This window comes from Geotrypetes seraphini, chromosome 6 (genome assembly GCF_902459505.1).
Source record: "Geotrypetes seraphini chromosome 6, aGeoSer1.1, whole genome shotgun sequence".
Lineage (NCBI taxonomy): Eukaryota > Metazoa > Chordata > Amphibia > Gymnophiona > Dermophiidae > Geotrypetes > Geotrypetes seraphini.
Genome location: NC_047089.1, coordinates 4,718,765 through 4,732,645, shown reverse-complemented (window position 1 = coordinate 4,732,645; position 13,881 = coordinate 4,718,765). Strand labels below are relative to the sequence as shown.

General features: G+C 43.4%; 1 protein-coding gene across 6 annotated transcripts in view; it reads right to left on the bottom strand.

Annotated features, from left to right (window-relative positions):
* Positions 1-13,881, bottom strand: part of NUP98 (nucleoporin 98 and 96 precursor) — a 330,912-nt gene that overhangs the window by 146,913 nt on the left and 170,118 nt on the right. For all 6 annotated transcript variants that reach the window (XM_033947374.1, XM_033947378.1, XM_033947379.1 and 3 more), the window contains 3 exons: positions 4,486-4,619; positions 2,918-3,105; positions 1,058-1,156 (listed from right to left, as the gene is read on the bottom strand). In XM_033947374.1, the coding sequence (XP_033803265.1) occupies positions 1,058-1,156; positions 2,918-3,105; positions 4,486-4,619 (421 nt within the window). The remainder of the gene's footprint in view (positions 1-1,057; positions 1,157-2,917; positions 3,106-4,485; positions 4,620-13,881) is intronic.

The following is a 13,881-nucleotide window of genomic DNA, read 5'->3' as shown; positions in this document are numbered from 1 at the left end:
ATAAGATGGAAGAATTTCAAAGAAGAGACTGTATCTGAATTCAAGAGGGCCTGGGATAAGCACGTGGGATCTCTGAGAGAGAGAAAAAGAGATAATGATGACTGCAGATGGGCCATTTGGCCTTTATCTGCCATCATGTTTCTATGTACCTAAAACAAATTTCTTCCATTCCTTTCATTTTAGTGGGTGAGAATGGCACTGACAGCTTACCAGTACTAAAAGCATCCAGGAAGGCAGTCTGGGGATACACATCCCTCGAGAAGAAAGAAATCAGCCAATGTATGGCCACTGCCTAGAATCTCTTCAATCTTCTTCCTGAGGCCTAATTCAAGGCCCCCTTTCAAATGCTATCACTACCACAGAACAGAAATCAGTGCCATCTGCTGAACACAATACAGGGGGTGAAGAACTGTCTCCATCTGTTGATAGGGGAGATATTAGCCAGTAACTTGGAGCAACATGGTAGATGGGAAGGAACTGAGGATTTACATAAAGAATACACTGCAATAAATAATTTACGTAGAATCTTAAAGATCGAGACTCAGCAGATTAGAATTTTCAAAAGTTAAAGTTAAGTCACTCTTAGCGTTACCCTTCTCCTCCTCTGCCAATTCCAGACTTCATTCCTTTCATCTAGCTGCCCCCTATGCCTGGAAGAAATTACCTGAGTTTGTCCGTCAAGCCCCTTCCCTTGCTTAAAAGCAGACTGAAAGCCCACCTTTTTGATATAGCTTTCAATCCTTTACCCTATTTCTCTGCCCTGTAACCCAGCCAGCTGATTAACCGTTCCCCTTAACTGTATCTATGACATCTTGTTTGTCTGTCTTGGCTGTTTAGATTGTAAACTCTTTGGAGCAGGGACTGTTTTCTTCTTCTTTGTGACTCTGTGCAGCGCTGTGTACGTCTGGTAGCGCTAGAGAAATAACAGTAGTAGTAGGAAACTCCAAGGTTATAATGTACTTTCCATTTGAGCTGATTTTCTAGATAGCTTTAGCTCGTAACTTCAAAATCCGCTCCCTCTGTGGTTAAGAGGCAAGGAGAGATGTTTAGTACATACCATTCTCCATTCTCAGGGTATTCTGGAGGGGAAACCAGGTCTGGCGAGTACAGGCTGCTGCTATTCAGGTTTTTTAACACTAGCTTCTTGATGCTTTTCCTGAGCAGAAAGCAAAAGAAAAGAGATGCTGAGAGTTCACGAAAAATCTGCAGATGAACAATTACAGTACACAAATAAAGCTGCTACAATAAAATTAATTCCAACAATACAGAGGATGTGTAGGATCCAGAGTCATGGTTTAGATCACTGTTCTTCAACCGCCGGTCCGTGGACCGGTGCTGGTCTGCAGAAAATTTCTGCTGGTCCACGCTGGGCCGGCAAGATTAAGGTGACCATTTTCAGACCTCCTGTCCCGTTGTCCCCACACACAGCTTCAGGACAGCGTCCCGAAGCTGTGCTCGGGGACAACAGGACAGGCGATCATTTCCTGTCCCTACCTGTCGCGCAAAAAAACAAAAAAAGCTTCCCTCCTTCCTTTCCCCGGGTCGGTTGCTATCTTACTGCCCTGCTGCTGCTGCTAAAGCCGACAGGAAGTCTTCTTTCCGACGTCAATTCTGACGTCGGAATGAAGATTTCCTGTCGGCTTTAGCAGCAGCAGCAGGGCAGTAAGAGCAGGGGAAAGGAAAGAGGGAGGCTTTTTTTTTTTTTGTGCGGCAGGAAGGGAAGGAGGTAGGCAGGCTGGCTTTGGCCAGGGAGGAAGAGAGGTAGACAGGCAGGCAGGCTGGCTTTGGGGGTGGGACAAAGTGTGGAAGGCAGTGAGAGGAACATGGGAAGGAGGCACTAAAGACATGGGAAGGAGGCACTGGGGGCACTAAAGACATGGGAAGGAGGCACTGGGGGCACTAAAGACATGGGAAGGAAGCACTGGGGGTACTAAAGACATGGGAAGGAAGCACTGGGGGCACTAGACATGGGAAGGAGGCACTGGGGGCACTAAAGACAGGAAGGGGCACTAAGGACACTAAGGACATGGGAAGGAGGCACTGGGGGCGCTAAAGACATGGGAAGGAGGCACTGGGGGCACTAAAGACATGGGAAGGAGGCACTGGGAGCACTAAAGACATGGGAAGGAGGCACTGGGGGCGCTAAGGACATGGGAAGGAGGCACTGGGGGCGCTAAGGACATGAGAAGGAGGCACTGGGGCACTAAAGACTTGGGAAGGAGACACTGGGGGCACTAAAGACTTGGGAAGGAGGCACTGGGGGCACTAAAGACTTGGGAAGGAGGCACTGGGGGCACTAAAGACAGGAAGGGGCACTAAGGACATGGGAAGGAGGCACTGGGGGCACTAAGAACATAGGAAGAAAAGAGGGAGGGAATAGAAAGGGACAATTCTTGGGCCTGAGTGAAGAAAGAAAGGATAAACAGACAGAAGGAAACGCAACCAGAGACTCATGAAATCATCAGACAGCAAAGGTAGGAAAATTGATTTTATTTTCAATTTAGTGATCAAAACATGTCAGTTTTGAGCATTTATATCTGCTGTCTATATTTTGCACTATATTTGTCTATTTTTCTATAGTTACTGAGGTGACCGAGCTCGCGGAGATGGGGCGGAAACAGGGTTTTTAAATTTTAATCCTAGTAGTTTGCCGGTCCACAAAATAATTCTTTTATTTCTGCCGGTCCACAGGTGTAAAAAGGTTGAAAAACACTGGTTTAGATTATCATCAATTTAACTACAAGGAGCTTCGGTTCAATGTGTTTCACCCGCCGAGAAAAGAGTGCAAGAATTAGGGCCGATTGAGAATGATGGGCATAAAAGCAGCAATATGAAATCAGATAGCAAGGATTTAGCACAGCAGAGCCATGGTTTACTTGTACTACTCGGCCCAACCCTACCAGGCAGAGAAACTTACTTGGGCATGAAAGCCCCATTGGTAAGAGCAGGCTCGTCATCATCCAATCCATCAAAGAGCTGTGCCTTGGCCGAGCCCTGGGTCTGCAGGGCTTTGGGCCGCACTCTGGTGGCTGGACGAGGTGTCAGCTTGTAGTGCGTAGGAGTTGTCAGAGCCTTCTGTGCTGCTGGATTTGTGGGCTTCAGTCGCTACAACAGACAGAGGCAAAATATGAAAATCCCAAACTTTCTCTCCACTTCAAGAAAAAGCAAAAGTCACTGACAGTACCTTTCGAAGTGCTCCGAGGACAGCTGGATGAATATTCTTACAAATGACAGAGCCCATGCGGGAATGCTCACCAGCTTGTTTACCACAACTTCACAGAGCTGCACTGTGCTTTTCTGCCCGCCACTGTCATGTGACTTTAGCTTATAGAATTAATTCTGAGGGACAGTGGGCAGGTATGTAAGAATATTCATCTTGCTCTCTTCGGAAAACACCTAATCCAAGTAACTTTTCTGAGAAGCAGGATACAATATTCTTTTAACTGGGAATCCATAGCTATTAGTCTACCTTAAAACAAAAATAAAATAATAAAAATGGAAGAATTACTTCTCAACTAACGATGCACCAGATCAGATTTGGTGCGACAACAGTGACATCAGATTCTGTTCTGGCAGCAACGTCCAAACATTACTGTCTTGAAAAGGTATGACAAGACAATCATGTGGCCAGTCAACAAATTTTATTGTATGAGATTCAGTGAAGGATATAGAGCGCACCCTTATAGAGTGAGCGTTAAAATCTAAACGCAGCTGCTATCCCATCAGAACGTAAGCAGAAGAAATAAACTCCTTCAGCCAGAGCACAATATCAGCCTTAGAAACAAGCTTATTCTTTCTGGGCCCTGAAAAGAGGGCAAAAAGATGGTCAGACCGCCTGAAATAATTAGTAACTTCAATATTGCAGAAGTACTCTAAGTACTCCATATACATCCAGATGTCTTAAGGGGGAGATTTCTGCCTCTCAAGTGGTGGGAAGGAAGAAACAGATAATTTGCTCTGCCTGCGTTCTTTGGGTTCCTTTTCTCTATCCGTCAGGAGTATACACTAGCACCTTGTCTGGAACCACAGAGCTTAAGAGAATTTTCTGTAACACAGAGAACCAGCCTGCCAGTGTGTCTCTGCCCTGCAAGGCTTTTTTTTTTAAATTATTCCTCCCATCTTCATTCTGTAGTGCTCACTGCTCTCGTGTGGCTTTACAGTATATCCAAACAAAGAATTTGGCAATTAAATTTCAACCCCTGCTTGAGACAAACACCGGTGTCTATGATAAGCCACAATATCAAAACTAAGACTTCAGTACTGGGTAAACTGAGACTTTATTTTCAGTTTATTTACCCCGGGCAGACAACTCAGAGGGGGAGAAGGCACGATATCAGCTATAATACTGGTGATGTCACTGGAACTTAAAGTTTTTTTCCTCTAGCTTCATCTGCTGGTTGTGGTCTGGACAAGTCTAGTTAGACAATAAGGAATCAAATGCCTGAACTTACAGCCAACCCCATTGAAATGTGGCACAGCTCTTACCTCTTCCTTTTTCTTTGGGTCAGATATGGGGTTTCTGAAGAGTGGAGAATCACCAAAGGGCGAATAGGCCAGAGTATTGATTTGCTGCTGAAGAACTGCATGTTGTGCTGCTGCAGCATTTGGATCTGTCAAAGCTTTAGGGTAAAAGACAAACTATCAGTTTCCCTTTCCATTTAGTAGATAAATTTACATCTCATAAGCAACTACTAATGATTTAAAAGCAGGAAGAAGTGATCCTTTAATTTCCTCTAATTTTAGATCTATTTCAAACTAGAGAATGACACTAGGAAAAAATTTGTCCCTATGTCAGCCCCGTCCCCGCAAATTCGGTCCCCACAAACGGTGATTCCATTCGCAGAAGCCTCCCAATTCTTCCTCAACTGCCCTAATAAGAGCTCTTGCAGAATAAATCTCTTTAATCATGCCACTACAAGAAGTTCCTTGACAGAATGCTATCATTCCAGGCAGCCAAACTGAACACATGGCTCGTAAAACCCATACTCGAGGCAGAAAATCACTGAAGACTCGTCTAACACAATTTGAGTTCTCTTCCATTGACAATTCTGTATCCCTGAAAGTTCTTTCTCTTCCCATTACCCCCCTTACCCCCATTGCATGTATATTGTTGTAAACCTCTCTTATTCTCATTGCATGCATCTTCTTGTAAACTGCCCCAAACTCATGTATCCTGTTGTAAACCGCTCTGTACTTCTGTATCATTTGTTGCTTGTTGCAAATATCTCGTATTCTCATTGCATGTATCGTCTTGCAAACTGCTCTGAACTTATGTACCTTGTTGTAAACCGCACTAAACTTATGTATCTTGTTGTAAACATATGTTTCTTGTTGTAATCATCGCATACTCTCATTGCATGAATCTTGTTGTAAACCGTTTTGAACTTATGGTATAGCAGTATATAAGAAATAAAATTATTATTATTAATAAAGTATAAAAAGAAACAATATTCTGTACAATTGTCATTTTATAAATACAAATAATACAGGAAAGATCAACAAAATCCCCCTTCACATATATCCCCTCTACTATCAAGAAAACGGAATAAGCCAAATTATTACAGAATGCTACACAGAAATATCAGGAACTCAGTTAGGGGAGTGCAACTAGGGGCAACTGCTCCCTGGTCAGAGAGAGCCCTAAGCCAGCTGGAAGCTAAAGAAGCACAGCCTGGGCTTTCCGGTCCCCAGTTATGCATAATACCAGCTCTAGCAGAATATTTATTTCAAATCTGATATATTCTAATCACAACATAAAAAATAAAATTATTTTTTCTACCTTTTGTTGTCTCATTTTATTCTTCAAATCATGTTGGTCTCAGGCGCTAGTCTCTGTTTCCTTTTTGTCTTTTCCTTACTCACTTGCCTGATCATTTGACCACTTCAGACCATTTGAGATTTCTTCTTTCTCCATGCTCACCATCCATCTTCTATCTCTTTGTATGTGGTTGTAAGGCGGTATACAAGTCCCAGTCCCTTATCCCTTTTTGTTCCCCACTTTCAGCATCTCCTCTCTGTATGTCTCCTATACGTCCCTTTCTAGTATTTCCCCTGTACCCATCCCCCTGCCTTCATCATCTCAACATTCTATGATCCCCTCCCCTTGTGTTCAGGGAATGGGGAAAGAGAGAGATCCAGGGTGCATCTCTCCCACTCCCTCTACTGTCACAGCCAACATTTCTCATAAGAACATAAGAATAGCCTTAATGGGTCAGACCAATGGTCATCAAGCCCAGAAGCCTGTTCTCAGGGTGGCCAATCCAGGTCACTAGTTCTTAGCCAAAACCCAAAGAGTAGCAACATTCCATGCTACTGATCCAGGGCAAGCCGAGGCTTTTCCCATGTCTTAACAATAGGAATTTGTCTAAACCTTTCTTAAAACCAGCTATGCTATTCGTTTTTACCACAACCTCTGGCAATGTGTTTCAGAGCTTAACTATTCTCTGAGTGAAAAAAAATTCCTCATATTGGTTTTAAAAGTATTTCCCTGCAGTTTCATTAAGTGTCCACTAGTCTTTGTAATTTTTGACAGAGTGAAAAATCAAGCCACTTGTACCCGTTCTACACCACTCAGGATTTTGTAGACTTCAATCATATTTCCCCTCAGCCGTCTCTTTTCCAAGCTGAAGAGCCCTAACCTTATTAGTCTTTCCTCATCCCCTTTATCATTTTGGTTGCTCTTCTTTGAACCATTTCTAGTGCCGCAATATCTTTCTTGAGATAAGGAGAACAGAATTTAATGCAATACTCTAGAGGTGGCACCCTGGAGCGAGACAGGGACCAACAGAGGTAAGAACGTCTTCGGACACCGACTAGCCCGCCTACTTCGAAGGGCTTTAAACTAGGTAAGTCGGGGGTGGGTACCCACTTTTACACCAGAGCAGTAAGTAATAATCCTGATGTGGCGAACCAAAACTCCGCTTCTAAGTCAGAGGTAAGTACCCTTACTGCAAAAGAATCGCTAGGAGACACTTTAATTCAAATGGGTGGCTCTCTACAGGAGAGTAATAAACATAAAGAGTGGAGAGCTATGTATGTTAACGCACGCAGCCTAGGGAATAAATTTCTAGAACTGGAAACAGAAATAGTTAATGCAGACCTTGACGTAATAGCAATATCCGAAACATGGTTCACAGACTCTCATGGGTGGGATATAACTATACCAGGATACAACCTGCTTCGCCAAGACAGAGAGGGTAAGTTAGGAGGAGGGGTAGCACTTTACATCAAAGAGATCATCAAGACAACCAGGATCACGGATGTCAAGTATACTGGGGAATCCATCTGGGTAAACCTGGCCAGAGGCGGAGAAAAATGCCTGTACCTTGGTGTGGTATACAGACCTCCAAGGCAATCGGAGGACAAGGACGCAGAATTAATTGAGGACATTGAGAATATCACCTTGCGGGGGGATGTTGTTCTGTTAGGAGACTTCAACATGCCTGATGTAGACTGGAACACACTCTCAGCGACAACTTGTGATAGCAGGAGGATATTGACGTCCATGAAGGGAGTACGGCTCAAACAAATGGTACTAGAGCCCACCAGGGCCCAGGCCATCCTGGACCTGGTACTTACGAACGGGGAAAGCATCTCGGAGGTCTCGGTGGGAGAAACGCTAGCCACCAGTGATCATAACATGGTATGGTTTAACCTTAAGAAAGGCTTCCCTAGATCACAAACAAAAACAAGGGTACTCAATTTCCGGGGCACTGACTTCGCACGCATGGGAGATTTCGTCCATCAGAAGCTGCAGGTTCAAGAAGTAACTGATAATGTGGAAGCTATGTGGTCAACCTTGAAATCGACTCTTCACGAGGCAACTATCCGCTACATAAAATCAGTAACTAAACAACAAAGAAAAAAGAAACCCCAATGGTTCACTGATGAGGTCTTGTACCTCGTCAAGGAGAAGAAAAGAGCATTTCTCTCATACAAACGCACCGGGGAAAAGGAAGCAAACATTGAATACAGGACAAAGTCTACAGCGGTCAAAACAGCAGTCAGGGAGGCCAAGCTTCAAATGGAAGAAACTCTAGTGAAGAACATTAAGAAAGGGGACAAATCCTTCTTCAGGTACATTAGCGACAGGAAAAAGAACACAAACGGGATAACACGCCTTAGAAAGCCAGACGGGGATTATGTGGAAACAGATTCCGATAAAGCCAAACTACTGAATGATTACTTCTGTTCAGTCTTTACCTGTGAGGCACCAGGGCACGGGCCACGGCTGGAAACAAAGCAAAGCATGGAAGACCCATTTCAGAATTTTGAGTTCACAACTGCTGATGTTTACAGAGAACTGTCAAGACTCAAGGTGAACAAAGCCATGGGACCGGACAATTTGCACCCAAGAGTGCTCAGAGAGCTATGCGATGTTCTGGCAAAACCGTTTGCCATGCTCTTCAATCTCTCCCTAAGTACGGGGAGAGTCCCCCTGGACTGGAAAACAGCTAACGTCGTTCCTCTGCACAAAAAGGGTTGCAGAGCAGAGCCTGCGAATTACAGACCGGTGAGTCTCACATCAATAGTGTGTAAACTCATGGAAACTCTACTTAAAGGTAAATTAGACACGATATTGGATGAGGGGAATCTAAGGGATCCCTGCCAACATGGATTCACTAGGGGCAGGTCATGCCAATCCAATCTTATCAGCTTCTTTGATTGGGTGACAGGAAAGCTAGACTCGGGAGAGTCTCTGGACATAGTGTACTTGGATTTCAGTAAAGCTTTTGACAGTGTCCCACACCGTAGACTATTAAACAAAATGAAATCGATGGGGTTAGGTGAGAAACTAACTGCATGGGTCAATGATTGGCTGAGTGGAAGACTTCAGAGGGTGATGGTCAACGGCACCCTCTCTGAGACTTCAGAGGTGACCAGCAGAGTGCCTCAAGGCTCAGTCCTGGGACCATCCCTTTTCAACATATTCATAAGGGACTTGACCCGAGGGCTTCAGGGTAGAGTAGCACTGTTTGCCGACGATGCCAAACTGTGTAATACAGTAAGCGAAAGCAATCTCAAGGATAGCATGGCGCATGATCTGATCACGTTGGAAAACTGGTCCTCGATATGGCAGCTGGGCTTCAATGCTAAGAAGTGTAAGGTCATGCATCTCGGCAGCAGAAATCCATGCAGAACATACACCTTGAATGGAGAAACACTAGCTAGGACTTCAGAAGAACGGGACTTGGGAGTAATCATCAGTGCAGACATGAAGGCTGCCAAACAGGTAGAGAAGGCCTCATCCAAGGCAAGGCAAATGATGGGATGTATCAATAGAAGCTTCGTTAGCCGCAAACCTGAAGTCATAATGCCACTTTACAGAACCATGGTGAGACCTCATCTGGAATACTGTGTGCAATTCTGGAGGCCACATTACCGTAAAGATGTGCTTCGAGCTGAGTCAGTCCAGCGGATGGCCACTAGGATGGTCTCCGGACTCAAGGGTCTCTCATACGAAGAAAGACTGGGCAAATTGCAGCTCTATACTCTAGAAGAGCGCAGGGAAAGGGGTGACATGATAGAGACATTTAAGTACGTCACAGGTCGTGTCGAGGTGGAAAATGACATATTCTTTCCCAAGGGACCCTCGGTCACAAGGGGGCACCCGCTCAAACTCAGAGGAGGGAAATTTGGTGGTGACACCAGGAAGTATTTCTTCACAGAAAGAGTGGTGGATCAGTGGAACAAACTTCCGGAGCAGGTGATCAGAGCCACCAGCGTGCTCGACTTTAAGAATAAATGGGACATCCACGTGGGATCCCTGCGAGGGTCGAGTTAAGGAGCTGGGTCATTAGCACTCAGACTTAATGGGGTGGGTCAGTAGAGTGGGCAGACTTGGTGGGCTGTAGCCCTTTTCTGCCGTCATCTTTCTATGTTTCTATAACATTCTTAGTCTTGTTAACCATCCCTTTTTTAATAAGTCCTAGCATCCTGTTTGCTTTTTTGGCTGCTGCCACACATTAGGCGGAAGATTTCATCGTATTGTCTACAATGACACCCAGATCCTTTTTTGGGGCGCTAACCTCCCAAGGTGGACCATAGTATCGTGTAACTGTGATTTGAGTTATTCCTTCCAATGTGCATCACTTTGCATTTGTCTACATTCAATTTCATCTGCCACTTGGACGCCCAGCCTTCCCATTTCCTAAGGTCTTCCTGCAATTTTTCACAATCCGCATGCATTTTAACAACTTTGAACAGTTTAGTGTTATCTGCAAATTTAATCACCTCACTCGTTGTTCCAATCTCCATACCATTTATAAATAGGTTAAATATCACTGGCACTCCACTGTTTACTCTCCTCCATTGAGAAAAATGATAATTTAACCCTACCCTCTGTTTTCTATCAGATAACCAATTCCTAATCCATAACTGAACTTTGCCTCCTATCCCATGACTTTAATTTTCTTAGGAGCACTTTTGTGTTCAGTTATCACTAAAATTCACAAGAGAGCCCGGGGATGTTTCACAGTTGACACCTTTCTGGGTGCAAACCAGTGACAGCCGTTACCTCCGGGGGACTGGAGGATGGCTGTGTGACTGAGGGCTCTCTTCAAAAATCAATAATTAATACTTAATAGATTCAACATTTACTTTGAGCGGACCCTCTCTACCTGTGGTCTTTCCCTCTCATCTCAGTTTCCTTCTTGGGGCTTGGGAGAATCTTTGTTGTTTGAGTTATAATCTCTTCTCCCATTTTTCGGGTTTCCTTAGGTCTCGCTCCTTTGTATACATCTTTACTTCTATTTGGAACAAACTACCAGTTGAGATCAGACCTATTTTTTCTCTTTATGTCTTTAGAAAATATCTGAATACTTTTCTTTTAAAAAAAAAATTGTTACATAAGTAATTTTATTTGAAGAAACTATTTCAACCTCTTATTGTGTAAACTGAGTCGAGCCTCTGTTGTCTGGAGGATAATCCGGTATATAAACCAAAAGACTGGATTGGATCTCTTTTTAACTTGTCCATTCAGCTTAGTACATCTTCCAGATTCACAGAGATTTCTTTCAGTTCCTCTGCATCATCACCTCTACCATTTCCAGTTCTGGTAAATCTCATAATAACATAGTAGATGACGGCAGATAAAGACCTGAATGGTCCATCTAGTCTGCCCAACCTGATTCAATTTAAATTTTTTAAATTTTTTCTTCTTAGCTATTTCTGGGCAAGAATCCAAAGCTCTATTCAGTTCTGTGCTTGGTTCCAACTGCTGAAGTCTCCGTCAAAGCTCACTCCAGCCCAGTCACTGAAGCACTCCACAGCCCATACAGACACATACCGGGCAAGTCTGCTCAGTACTGGCCTTCGTTCAATATTTACTATTATTTTCTGATTCTAGATCCTCTGTGTTCATCCCACGCTTCTTTGAACTCCGTCACCGTTTTCCCCTGCACTACCTCTCACAGGAGCGCATTCCAGGCATCCACCACCCTCTCCTTAAAATAGAATTTCCTAACATTGCTCTTGAATCTACCACCCCTCAACCTCAAATTATGTCCTCTGGTTTTACATTTTACTTTTTCTGGAAAAGATTTTGTTCTACATTAATACCCTTCAAGTATTTGAACATCTGAATCATATCTCATGATATATATAAAATAATATCTGAATCATAAAACAGAGAATGGTCAAGTTTCTGGAATCCTTTGGATTACAGGACCGGAGGCAACATGGATTTCTTTGACTGGGTGACCAGAGAATTGGATAGAGGATGTGCGCTAGATATGGTATATTTAGATTTTAACAAAGCTTTTGACAGTGTTCCACTCAGACGTCTAATAAATAAACTGAGTGCCCTTGCGATGGGTCCCAAAGTGACGGGCTGGGTCAGGAACTGGTTGAGTGGAAAACGATAGAGGGTAGTGATCAATGGAGATCGTTCTGAAGAAACGGATGTTACCAGTGGTGTGCCTCAAGGTTCTGTTCTAGGGGCCTGTTTTTTTAATATTTTTATAAATGATATTGCTGAAGGGTTGTCGGGTAAGATTTGCCTCTGCAGATGATACCAAAATCTGCAATAGAGTAGACACCCAGGATAGTGTGAATAACATGAAGAAAGACCTGGCAAAGCTTGAAGAATGGTCTGAAATTTGGCAGCTAAAATTTAATGCTCAGAAATGCAAGGTCATGCTTTTGGGCTACAAAAAACAAAGGGAACGGTACAGTTTAGGGGGTGAAGAACTTAAGTGCGGGACTTGGGTGCGATTGTATGTGATGATCTTAAAGTGGCCAAACAGGTTGAAAAGGTGATGGCGAAAACTGGAAGGATGCTAGGTTGCATAGCGAGAGGTATGGCCAGTAGGACAAAGGAGGTATTGATGCCTGTGTATAAGACTCTGGTAAGACCTCATTTAGAATATTGTGTACAATTTTGGAGGTTGCACCTTCAAAAACATATAAAAAGGATGGAGTCGGTCCAGAGGAATGCTACTAAAATGGTATATGGTCTTCATCATAAGGCATATGGGGACAGACTTAAAGATCTCAATCTGTATACTTTGGAGGAAAGGCGGGCAGGGGGGATATGATAGAGACATTTAAATACCTATGTAATGTAAATGTGCTTGAGTTGAGTCTATCATCTGAAAGAAAACCCTGCAATGAGAGGGCATAGGATGAAGTTAAGAGGTGATAGGCCCCGGAATAATCAAAGGAAATACATTTTTGCAGAAAGGGTGGTAGATGCATGGGACAGTCTCCCGGAAGAGGTGGTGGAGACAGACTGTGTCTGAATTCAAAAGGGCCTGGGATAGGCACGTGCAGATAGGCAGACTAGATGGGCCATTTGGCTTTCATCTGTCATCATGTTTCTATGTTTCTAAATGCATCACTCTGTACTTCTTCACATTGAATTTTTTTTGCTAGACGTTAGACCATTCTTCTAACTTTTGCAGATCCTTTTTCATGTTTTCCACTCCCTCTGGGGTGTCCACTCTGTTACAAATCTTGGTATCATACGCAAAAAGGCTAACTTTATCTTCTAACCCTTCAGCAATGTCCTTCACAAACATATTAAACAGAATCAGTCCCAGCATCGATCTCTGAAGCACTCCACTAGTCACCTTTCCCTCCTCCGAGCGATTCCATTAATCACCACCCTATGGCGTCTGTCCGTCAACCAGCTTCTAATCCAGTTTACGACTTTGGGCCCTAACTTCAGCCTATGGAGTTTAAGAGCCTCCTATGAGGAACCGTGTCAAAGACATTGCTGAAATCTAAGTAAATACATCTAACGCACATCCCTGATCCAATTCTCTGGTCACCCAGTCAAAGAATTCAATCAGATTCATTTGGCATGATATACCTTTAGTAAACCCATGCTGCCTTTGGATCTTGTAGTCCATTAGATTCTAAAAATTTTCTTCAACAACATTTCCATTATTTATCCAATAACTGAAAGTGAGGCTTATCGGCCTGTAGTTTCCCGCTTCATCTCTGCAACCACTTTTGCAAAGAGGGACCACATCTGCTCTTCTGTAGTCCCGCGGAACCTTTCCCGTCTCTAAAGATTAAACAAATATTTAAGAGGATCTACCAGAACCTCTCAAAGCTCCCTCAATAACCTGGAATGGTTATTGTCTACCTACCGTTTTTCAAGTTGTTCTTAAACACTTTCTTACGTGAATAGTGTGGTATCCACTCCATTCTCAGGTGTAACTTTGCTAACCAATCGCAGCCCTTCTCCATGTATTTCTTCTGTGAATACCGAACAGAAGTATTTTTGTTTAGCATGTTTACTTTGTCATCACCACTTTCCACATAGCAGTTCATACCTTTTTTCAGTCTCGTAAATCCATTTTTTGTCCATCTTTCTCCTTTCACGTACCTGAAAAAAATTGTCTCCTTTTTTTATATTTATAGACATTTGCTCTT